We start from the raw sequence: 12072 nt of genomic DNA on the forward strand, positions 1-12072 counted from the left end.
GAGAGGTTTATTTTTGTTTTATGAGGAATAAATGTTACTTATTTTGGCCGAAGTGCTCATAAGATCATCTGTCATTTTAACCATATATGGACTGTGACCTTGTTTTAACCTTTGCTATGTAAGCACACTAGACCCAATATATTGAGTCCAGGATGAGCCTCACAGTTAGTGGAGGGTCCAGTCTCTGGTGAGGTTATACTGTGCTCTTAAGGTAGTGTACTTTAAATGCAACCCTCATTTTAAAAATACTGTAAATATGAGTAACTTCACAAATTGTTATTTAATTGTGAAATATCATAGGTTTAACTAGAAGCTAAATTTTGTCATTTAAAACAGTAGTTCGGTTATGTTTTCAACAGGCATTTGACAAATAACATTAATTTCACAGGGGAATAACGACAACAAGAGCAAGAAACAAACCTAAAACGGACTTAAAAAGGTTTTTAAGTAAGACAGATACCAGGCAACTTGGTACTTGATAAAGTGCATAAATAAAAATATGTGTTTAACAAAGCCGTTGTTCGTAACAGGTAACCACCATGAGTACGGACGCAGAAATGGCCGTATATGGCAAAGCTGCCATTTACCTTCGTAAGCCAGAGAAGGAGAGAATTGAGGCTCAAAACAAACCTTTTGATGCCAAGTCTGCCTGCTATGTGGCTGATGCCAAAGAGCTGTACTTGAAGGCAACAATCATCAAGAAAGATGGTGGCAAAGTCACTGTCAAGGTCCTGGACACTCAAGAGGTTGGTAACATCAAATCATTTTCAACAGTGAGTTACTGTACCTGTGATCATTTCACATTGTAACTAATGTCTGGTTGCAGGAGAGGACAGTTAAGGAAGATGATGTCACTCCAATGAACCCCCCAAAGTTCGACAAAATTGAGGACATGGCCATGATGACCCATCTCAATGAAGCCTCTGTCCTGTATAACCTCAAAGAGCGTTATGCAGCATGGATGATCTACGTAGGATAATAAACCACTACAAACACTAGTCAAAGATATTAGGTGTAGAAAACATGGATTAAACAGTTATGTTGCTATCTTCACTTTCAGACCTACTCTGGCTTGTTCTGTGCCACTGTCAACCCCTATAAGTGGCTCCCAGTGTATGATTCTGAAGTTGTAAGTGCCTACAGAGGCAAGAAGAGGATGGAGGCTCCACCCCACATCTTCTCCGTCTCTGACAATGCTTATCAGTTCATGCTTACTGGTATGGATCTTCACCTTTACTATGCAGAATTCAAAAGCATGTAAGGTTTCATTGAATAACCATGTGGTTATTTCTTCTACGCTTCCAACAGACAGAGAGAACCAGTCTGTCTTGATCACGTAAGTTTCACCTCTTTCAGTTTTACCAAACATTTTTATCAATTTTTATCTTATACAGTCAGCCTTTTCTATATCCAGCGGAGAATCTGGTGCTGGAAAGACTGTGAACACCAAGCGTGTCATCCAGTACTTTGCCACAATCTCAACAGTTGGTGGAGACAAGAAGAAGGACGCAGGACCTGGCAAGATGCAGGTATGTTATTATATCAATAATCCTGGTACGTCAAAATATACTTCTATTAGGACAGTCCCATAACCATTTTATCTCTAACCTTGGGTCACAGGGGTCACTGGAAGATCAGATTATTGCAGCAAATCCCCTGCTGGAGGCTTATGGTAACGCCAAAACTGTGAGGAATGACAACTCTTCACGTTTTGTAAGTATAGAGCCATTTCTACACATGACTAAGATCTAGTTACACTTTGCTAGTGTTGTTAAAATCTTTTGTTTTAAACAGGGTAAATTCATCAGAATCCATTTTGGCACAACCGGTAAACTGTCCAGTGCTGATATTGAGACATGTAAGTAACAATCCTCATGGCAAGAATACAAGATCAAATTTCAGAAATGGCCATGTAGTGCTAATGGCAAACATTTCTAGATCTGCTGGAGAAATCTAGAGTGACTTTCCAGCTTCCTGATGAAAGAGGCTACCACATCTTCTACCAGATGATGACAAACCACAAACCTGAGCTGGTTGGTAAGTCAAACTGCACAGTGTAAAACCAACTTATATGTTGCAGAAGATGGAGACTATGTCCTGCTTTTTCTTGGTTTATTGAACCTTTTGCCTTTTTTGTGACTTCCAGAAATGTCACTCATCACAACCAACCCCTACGACTTCCCTATGATCAGCCAGGGTCAGGTCACTGTCGCCAGTATTGATGACAAAGTTGAGCTGGAAGCCACTGATGTAAGAGATTCATAGGTTACACTATGAAACAGTATGACTAGTCAGAAGTTTGAATGTAGTTCAGTCTTCTAATATTAGTTTTATTTACATCACTTTATTCTGGATTCTCTTTTAAAAACACAGAACGCCATTGATATCCTGGGCTTCAGTGGTGAGGAAAAGATGAGCATCTACAAAATGACAGGTGCTGTGATCCACCACGGTAACATGAAATTCAAGCAAAAGCAGCGTGAGGAGCAGGCTGAGCCTGATGGCACAGAAGGCAAGTTCTACTTATTAGTTATGTAAAGCTTCTCAACAACAATGTATCTTTGTCCATCGTGTTAATCAATGTCACACTTCTAACAGTTAATCACTGTTCTGTTTCCAGAGGCTGACAAGGTTGCTTACTTGCTGGGTCTGAACTCTGCTGATATGCTCAAGGCTCTGTGCTATCCCAGAGTAAAGGTCGGAAATGAGTATGTCACCAAGGGACAGACTGTACCTCAGGTGAACATGAAGGCTCACTACACAAAGTCATACTGAAGTAAAACAGACAGTGGATGATTGTGGACAACACAGTCTTTAAATTTAGACATTGTTTTGACTGTACAGTTTTGTAAAATGTGCACAACTACTGTGTGTGGTCCACCTATCACTGACCAAAAATGTCCTTCATGCTTTATTCCAGGTGTATAACTCCGTCTCAGCTCTGGCCAAGTCTATCTACGAGAGGATGTTTTTGTGGATGGTCATCCGTATCAACCAGATGTTGGACACTAAGCAGCAAAGGAATTTCTTCATTGGTGTGCTGGATATTGCTGGCTTTGAAATCTTTGATGTAAGCTAAATCTCCTAGCATTCATGACTTTGTTTCGCACAATTATTTTCTTCTGCCTGAGAGACATAAGTACTTACTATTTGTCCCCAACAGTACAACAGCATGGAACAGCTGTGCATCAACTTCACCAACGAGAAACTGCAACAGTTCTTCAACCACCACATGTTTGTGCTGGAACAAGAGGAGTACAAGAAGGAGGGTATCATTTGGGAGTTCATTGACTTTGGCATGGACTTGGCTGCCTGCATTGAGCTGATTGAAAAGGTATCCATCAGTTTTGTGTTTCTACCCTGTGCAGCTGTTTTTCCTACGAAAGAGCGCACCACTCAATGACATGTCTGTTACATTTCTCAACAAGCCCATGGGTATCTTCTCCATCCTTGAAGAGGAGTGCATGTTCCCCAAGGCCACTGACACATCCTTCAAGAACAAGCTGTATGACCAGCATCTTGGCAAGGCAAAAGCCTTTGAGAAGCCAAAGCCAGCCAAGGGCAAGGCTGAGGCTCACTTCTCCCTGGTGCACTATGCTGGTACTGTGGACTACAACATCACCGGCTGGCTGGACAAGAACAAGGACCCACTGAACGAGTCTGTTGTGCAGCTGTACCAGAAGTCTTCTGTCAAACTGCTGTCTCATCTGTATCCCCCCGCTGCTGCTGAAGGTAAATTATTGGCTACACAATCCCACAGGATATTTAAATGTGGGTTTGTGTAGATGAATAAAACATTCAAGCAGTTGACCGTGAAAATGTTAATGGCACAAAATTTCGCTTAAATTTATCATCAGACACTGGAAAGAAGGGAGGCAAGAAGAAGGGTGGCTCTATGCAGACAGTGTCTTCACAGTTTAGGGTAAGCTGTAGAATTGCAAATTAAACAGATGTTATGTCTCAGTTTACATATGAGGTGGACTACGAATTCTTGAAAATACAACTGACAATATTGTGTCTACAGGAGAATTTGGGCAAGCTGATGACTAACTTGAGGAGCACCCATCCTCACTTTGTGCGTTGCCTCATTCCCAATGAATCTAAGACCCCAGGTACAGTACATGCACAACATATTCTCATTAATTTCTCTGCAGAATCACTTCAATGTTAAGATTTACTTAACGTTTGTCAATCTCTGAGTGTCTATTTGCATACTATAATTAAACAAATACTTTGTCTTATAGGTCTGATGGAGAATTTCCTGGTCATCCACCAGCTTAGGTGTAATGGTGTCCTGGAAGGTATTAGAATCTGCAGGAAAGGTTTCCCCAGCAGAATCCTCTATGGTGACTTCAAGCAGAGGTATCAGTAAATAGTTTAAAAGAATCAAATTTACTTTAACTTTAATAGTTGGAATTAAAACATTCCCACAATAACCATTAACTTTATCCTGAAAGGTACAAGGTGCCTAGACACTCAACCTGTGTGACTTTTGAAGGATTATTATTATTATTTCAGTGATACCATTTTCTGTCTGATAACAGATACAAGGTGCTGAATGCCAGTGTTATCCCTGAAGGCCAGTTCATTGACAACAAGAAGGCTGCAGAGAAGCTGCTTGGGTCAATTGATGTTAATCATGATGAGTACAGATTTGGTCACACCAAGGTAACCACTGCATATACCTTACATTAAGGTCACTACAACAGAATTTTAGTTTTTCTATCCATGTGAAATATTGAATGATTTTTTATGTTCCAACTTATGTTCATGTGGTGTGTAATATTGGCTTTAAAATGGCATCATGAGATTAATCATGATCATCATACTGAAATGTTTTTTATCTAATTCTGTGATTGTCCAGGTGTTCTTCAAGGCTGGTCTGCTGGGTACCCTTGAGGAAATGAGAGATGAAAAGCTTGCATCTCTGGTCACAATGACTCAGGCTCTTTGTCGTGGTTTTGTCATGAGGAAGGAGTTTGTGAAGATGATGGAGAGGAGGTGGGTTTTAAACACCAATACAATATCAAAATCACAATCAGAATTCTCAGCTTTAATGGCCAAGTTTGCACAGGACAGCCAAGGAAAAAGTTGCAGTCTGACTCAAACTTTGTTCCCTCCTCTGAGATGGAATTTCCCCACTGAGCCTTTCTTATTCTTATTCTTATTCTTATTCTTATTCTTATTCTTATTCTTATTCTTATTCTTATTCTTATTCTTATTCTTATTCTTATTCTTATTCTTATTCTTATTCTTATTCTTACTCTTATTCTTATTCCTATTCTTGTGGCATGAACAGAACTTATTTATATTTATATATGGTTGAATTCAAGTTAATGTCTTCAAACACCAAAAACAGCTTCCATAATACAATGCTTGTGTCAACAGAGATGCCATCTTTACCATCCAGTACAACATCCGCTCATTCATGAATGTCAAACACTGGCCATGGATGAAGGTGTACTATAAGATCAAGCCTCTGCTGAAAAGTGCTGAAACTGAGAAGGAGCTGCAGCAGATGAAGGAGAACTATGACAAGATGACAAGTGATTTGGCTGCTGCCCTGGCCAAGAAGAAGGAACTGGAGGAAAAGATGGTGTCTCTTCTGCAGGAGAAAAACGACCTGCAGCTCCAAGTAGCATCTGTAAGTACAAATGAATCGACAGAGGATTTTTTTTATGTTTCCTTGATTAAATATTGGTATACTGACCCCCATGTCCATACAATCAACTAGGAAAGTGAGAACCTGTCAGATGCTGAAGAGAGATGTGAAGGCCTCATCAAGAGCAAGATTCAGCTTGAGGCTAAGCTCAAAGAGACAACTGAGAGACTGGAGGATGAAGAAGAAATCAATGCTGAGCTTACTGCTAAAAAGAGGAAGCTGGAGGATGAATGCTCTGAGCTCAAGAAGGACATTGATGATCTGGAACTTACCTTGGCCAAAGTGGAAAAGGAGAAACATGCCACTGAGAACAAGGTTAGTATTATTACAGTAGCTAGCAGATCATATCTAATGAGCATTGTTCTAAACAACCTCTTTCTTGCAAACTTAGGTCAAGAACCTCACAGAGGAGATGGCCTCTCAGGATGAGAGTATTGCTAAACTGACCAAGGAGAAGAAAGCCCTGCAGGAGGCTCATCAACAAACCCTTGATGACCTGCAGGCTGAGGAGGACAAAGTCAACACTCTGACCAAGGCCAAGACCAAGCTTGAGCAGCAAGTTGATGATGTGAGTTAAAAAAATATTGGACTGGCAAAAGAGAAAACTTCTTGGATATGATTATAACAAGCTCACTTTGTTTTGTAGCTTGAGGGTTCTCTGGAACAAGAGAAGAAATTAAGAATGGACCTCGAGAGAGCCAAGAGAAAGCTGGAGGGTGACCTGAAACTGGCGCAGGAATCCATCATGGATCTTGAGAATGACAAACAGCAGTCTGAGGAGAAAATCAAAAAGTACCCGCTGTCGTCTTTATTTTACAATGTGTATAGTCATATAGTAATACCATTGAGTAACTATTATTATTGCGTTACTCTTACAGGAAGGACTTTGAAATTAGTCAGCTCCTTAGCAAGATTGAGGATGAGCAGTCAATGGGTGCTCAGCTTCAGAAGAAGATCAAGGAGCTCCAGGTGACTAATATATTGCGTTACACAAAATATTGTACTAAATCCTACATGTCTGATATTACATTTTAAAATTTAAGGTTCACTAAAAGGTAACGTACATACTTTACATACGTTGGACAGGCTCGTATTGAGGAACTGGAGGAAGAGATTGAGGCTGAACGTGCTGCTCGTGCCAAGGTTGAAAAGCAGAGGGCTGATCTCTCCAGAGAACTTGAGGAGATCAGTGAGAGGCTGGAGGAGGCTGGTGGTGCCACTGCTGCTCAGATTGAGATGAACAAGAAGCGTGAGGCTGAGTTCCAGAAGCTCCGTCGTGATCTCGAGGAGGCCACTCTGCAGCATGAAGCCACTGCAGCTGCACTTCGCAAGAAGCAGGCTGACAGCGTTGCTGAGCTGGGAGAGCAGATCGACAACCTTCAGCGTGTCAAGCAGAAGCTTGAGAAAGAGAAGAGTGAATACAAGATGGAGATTGATGACCTCTCCAGCAACATGGAGGCTGTTGCCAAAGCAAAGGTGCACAATACATCATTGAGCTATCTAGTGTTTAATTTAAGATAAAAAGTCGAGTAATTCAATAATAATAATAATAATAATAATAATAATAATAATAATAATAATAATAATAATAATAATAATAATAATAATAATAATGTTATTATTAATAGTATTATTATTAAATATTTTAATTTCTGATCTGATCTTTCTTTGTCATGTTAGGGAAATCTTGAAAAGCTGTGCCGCACTCTTGAGGACCAACTTAGCGAACTGAAGACAAAGAATGATGAAAATGTTCGTCAAATCAACGACCTGGGGGCACAGAAAGCTCGTCTGCTTACCGAGAATGGTATGAATCACACTGAAATCAAAATAATAAACTAAATGTAACAACACAAAATAATGCCTGATTACACTTTCCACACAAGGTGAATTCAGTCGTCAAACTGAAGAGAAAGAAGCTCTTGTCTCCCAGCTTACAAGAGGCAAACAAGCTTTCACACAGCAGATTGAGGAGCTGAAGAGGCAAATTGAAGAGGAGGTCAAGGTAAGAAAACAGTTATTATATTGAATATGTATGACTTTTTTTTTATGTTCACAATTCAGAAATTCTCAACCATCGTCTTTCATGCACCAGGCCAAGAATGCTCTTGCCCATGCAGTGCAATCCGCCCGCCATGACTGTGATCTGCTGAGGGAGCAGTTTGAGGAGGAGCAGGAGGCCAAAGCTGAGCTGCAGCGTGGAATGTCCAAGGCCAACAGTGAGGTGGCTCAGTGGAGAACCAAGTACGAAACTGATGCTATCCAGCGCACTGAGGAGCTTGAGGAGGCCAAGTGAGTTTTATTTAAATGTTTGAATAGCTACTTATTATGTATCTTTTAGTCATGGCTAATCTATTACAATATGGCTTATACGAGCACACGTAATTCATTGAACATACATATCAGCGTATCAATTCAACTGCACTGCTTATTACTGATAGCAATACTGATAGTCAAAAAAATTCTCTGAGGCTTTCACTAAGAAACAACGCAACACATTTTAAAGGAAAAAGCTGGCTCAACGCCTTCAGGAAGCTGAGGAGCAGATTGAAGCTGTGAACTCCAAGTGTGCCTCTCTGGAGAAAACCAAACAGAGGCTCCAGAGTGAGGTGGAGGATCTCATGATTGATGTGGAAAGGGCTAATGGACTGGCTGCTAACCTCGACAAGAAACAAAGGAACTTTGACAAGGTAAAAACTAGTTTGGCCTCATCAGACAATTACAAATGACAACAATATTTCTTTATAACTTGTTACATGTCTATCTGTAATGTTTTATTCAGGTGTTGGCAGAGTGGAAACAAAAGTATGAGGAGGGTCAGGCAGAGCTTGAGGGTGCCCAGAAAGAGGCCCGATCTCTCAGCACTGAGCTGTTTAAGATGAAGAACTCTTATGAAGAAGCTCTTGATCAGCTTGAGACCATGAAGCGTGAAAACAAGAATCTGCAACGTGAGTCTTAGATAATATGTAAACTGTAATCTACATGAATCTAAAATACTTGCGTCTGTTATAATTCAAACACATACATGTCTCTGCAGAGGAGATCTCAGATCTGACTGAACAGATTGGTGAGACTGGCAAGAGCATCCATGAGCTGGAGAAGGCCAAGAAGCAGGTGGAGACAGAAAAGGCTGAGATCCAGACAGCTCTTGAAGAGGCCGAGGTATATTTCTAAAGTAAACACAACAACATACTATTTGCTGTATATTGTATCAAAAAGCATCTGATTGTAGAGCATTTCCCAACACCTTTAGGGAACTCTGGAACACGAAGAGTCTAAGATCCTGCGTGTCCAGCTGGAGCTCAACCAAATCAAGGGTGAGGTTGACAGAAAGCTGGCAGAGAAGGATGAGGAGACTGAGCAGATCAAGAGGAACAGCCAGAGGGTTATTGACTCATTGCAGAGTAGTTTGGATGCTGAAGTCAGGAGCAGGAATGATGCCCTGAGGATCAAGAAGAAGATGGAGGGAGATCTGAACGAGATGGAGATTCAGCTGAGCCATGCCAATCGCCAGGCTTCTGAATCCCAGAAGCAGTTGAGGAATGTGCAGGCCCAGCTCAAGGTACTACATAGCATGTAGATGCTCTACAGACTATGGTACATTCAGATATTTAACTTAATTTTGTTGATTTGCTCTAGGATGCTCAACTGCACCTTGATGATGCTGTCAGAGCCCAGGATGACCTCAAGGAACAAGCTGCCATGGTGGAGCGCAGAAACACTCTCATGTTGGCAGAAATTGAGGAACTTAGAGCTGCTCTGGAACAAACTGAGAGAAGCCGCAAGATCGCTGAGCAGGAGCTGGTAGACGCTAGTGAGCGTGTTGGTCTTCTGCACTCACAAGTAAATTATTCTTTAAACACCTTTTACACAACTTGAATGTGATACTATTTCCTGGAAATTATCATTTACTTTTTAATTCTTTAGAACACAAGTCTTCTGAACACTAAGAAGAAGCTTGAATCAGACCTGGTACAGGTCCAGAGTGAAGTGGATGACACTATCCAGGAAGCAAGAAATGCAGAGGAGAAGGCCAAGAAGGCTATTACTGATGTAAGTGGCTGCTTTATTGGTTTATTAAAACCAAATTACATCAAATTATGGTATTTGTAAACAAATGGTTCAATTTCTAGGCCGCTATGATGGCTGAGGAGTTGAAGAAAGAGCAGGACACAAGTGCTCACCTGGAGAGAATGAAGAAGAACCTGGAGGTAGCTGTCAAGGACCTGCAGCACCGCCTGGATGAGGCTGAGAATCTTGCCATGAAGGGTGGCAAGAAGCAGCTTCAGAAGCTTGAGTCCAGGGTAAGACGTTTTTGCATATCTGAAGCTGAACAAACAACCACATAAGTAAATTACACAAAACATATAAAATGTAATTTTTTTTTTTATCGTCATTGTTTTCTAAAGGTGCGTGAACTGGAAACAGAAGTTGAAGCTGAGCAGAGACGTGGAGCCGATGCTGTTAAGGGTGTCCGCAAATATGAGAGAAGAGTGAAGGAGCTCACCTATCAGGTATACTGTAGTTTAGCATGCACAGAAAAATCACATCCATAGTGATATTAATGCATAAAGTCTATATCTTTATACATTATTTCATCTCTATATTTGTTAATACAGACTGAGGAGGACAAGAAGAACATTAACAGGCTGCAGGATCTGGTTGACAAGTTGCAGCTCAAGGTGAAGGCCTACAAGAGGCAGGCTGAGGAAGCGGTAAGGACGACATATTTAGATTTGTTACAGTACTTGACTTCACATCATATTGGTTAGTACAGTACACTTACCGTCTGGATAGACCATTACCATTGTACCAATGAAATTACCATTTCACTATTTAATGTATTGCAGGAGGAGCAGGCCAACGTTCATCTCTCCAAGTGCAGGAAGGTCCAGCATGAGCTGGAGGAGGCTGAGGAGCGTGCTGACATTGCAGAGTCCCAGGTCAACAAGCTGAGAGCAAAAAGCCGTGACAGTGGCAAGGTATTTTCAATACAATAAAAAAATGAAATCAAATTAACTTTCCCGATATTCTATACCATTCTGATACTTTCTGTTGTATTTTATGACACTATTGTGGATTTATTCATAAACTGCATACATTACTAATTTAACACTTACAAAACATAGATATATAAGAATGTGTATATGAACTGTATGTAGTAAACTTAAGTATTTCTTTTATTTTATTTTTACAGGGAAAAGAGGCAGCTGAGTAAAATATTCCACCTGCTAATTCTTCTCTAATTGTTTCATATATTGTGAAATACCACAATAAAATTGTTTCAGTTTATATTGTTGACTGTATGAGTTTGAATGATTGCATGCTAAATGTCAGAAAAGGGAGGTTTTTCTTGAAAGTAGAAGATTAGTATTTGATCATCTACAAAGTAATATCAGTTTTTGTTCGTAACCTATGCAGGCAATACTGCTGTTAGGTTTATCTCGCATTTTTACAGTTCGGGACAAAATATCTGATTAGATAAAGGCTTCCACTCCACCTGCACTCTAATCTTATATTACGATTTTTTATATTGTTTAAAAAACACTTAGTTTCACTGCTTCACGAAATGACAAGATTTTAAATGCTTACTATAATTATCCTAAATGTCCTAAATTAGAGGTTTGGGATTGTGATGTAATTTGAGGGTGTACTTAATTGTCTCTGAATGTAAATCATTTACCCTAGGGGTTTTGTCACTTCATTGGGTGACAATTTAATTTGTAAATTGCTAGAGTATTTTTCACTTTGCAAGTTTACCACTATTGCATGTGACGTCTACACCTGATATTGCACAGCTACTACAGTGAGTTTGACATTCAAGCCCAGTGATTGCAGAGTGCCTGAGCCAAAAATGGACTTAAAGATGTGTCTGCAGAGTCAGTTGAATGTGTTAATAGCTTGACATATGAGTGTGAATACCAGGGACATATCCATTACATTGAACCGCAATAGCAATTGCTGAACATACGTATATGTCTGATCTGAAAGTAATACATTAGTATATCAAACTATTGCATTAAACTATTGCTATATGTATATTGAAACATTCCTTGAACATATAGAATCTGCACTTTTTAAGTATTACTTACATTTAGACTGGAAATGTTATTACATTATTATATGTATTATTATATACATATACACAGTATATGTATATATGCCATATCTGTGTACATATACTGTAGACAGACTATACAAATGATGATTGATGAAATGATGAGATTGATTTATGACAAAAGTAATAATGCACCAAATAAAACCTGGGTGAGGAGTCTAATATGTAAAAACACCAACTATTGTGAGAAGTAGCAAAACAGTATTTTTTGTTGTTAACTATTTTGGAGTAAGTATAACAAAACCTGGATCTCGACATTTTTTTCAACAGCTAACACTTCCTTACTTACTTT

The 12072-nt window shown here is 39.8% G+C and overlaps 1 protein-coding gene across 1 annotated transcript; it reads left to right on the forward strand.

The window, feature by feature from the left end:
* Nucleotides 1-388: 388 nt before the first annotated feature.
* Nucleotides 389-10954, forward strand: LOC114856982 (myosin heavy chain, fast skeletal muscle-like). The gene is made up of 40 exons (XM_041071261.2): nt 389-447; nt 531-746; nt 827-970; nt 1061-1217; nt 1309-1336; nt 1415-1529; nt 1621-1713; nt 1795-1858; nt 1939-2037; nt 2147-2250; nt 2374-2512; nt 2621-2739; nt 2921-3070; nt 3164-3334; nt 3429-3732; nt 3858-3922; nt 4025-4112; nt 4245-4362; nt 4545-4668; nt 4865-5001; nt 5389-5644; nt 5735-5977; nt 6054-6230; nt 6309-6454; nt 6541-6631; nt 6749-7138; nt 7343-7469; nt 7549-7667; nt 7758-7954; nt 8169-8352; nt 8445-8610; nt 8700-8824; nt 8916-9224; nt 9302-9505; nt 9590-9715; nt 9796-9966; nt 10072-10176; nt 10282-10377; nt 10513-10644; nt 10860-10954. The coding sequence occupies exons 2-40, from the start codon at nt 540-542 to the stop codon at nt 10878-10880; spliced, it is 5811 nt and encodes a 1936-aa protein (XP_040927195.1). The 5' UTR covers nt 389-447; nt 531-539; the 3' UTR covers nt 10881-10954.
* The last annotated feature ends 1118 nt before the right edge of the window (nt 10955-12072 follow it).

Source organism: Betta splendens, chromosome 6, assembly GCF_900634795.4.
Source record: "Betta splendens chromosome 6, fBetSpl5.4, whole genome shotgun sequence".
Taxonomy (NCBI): Eukaryota; Metazoa; Chordata; class Actinopteri; order Anabantiformes; family Osphronemidae; genus Betta; species Betta splendens.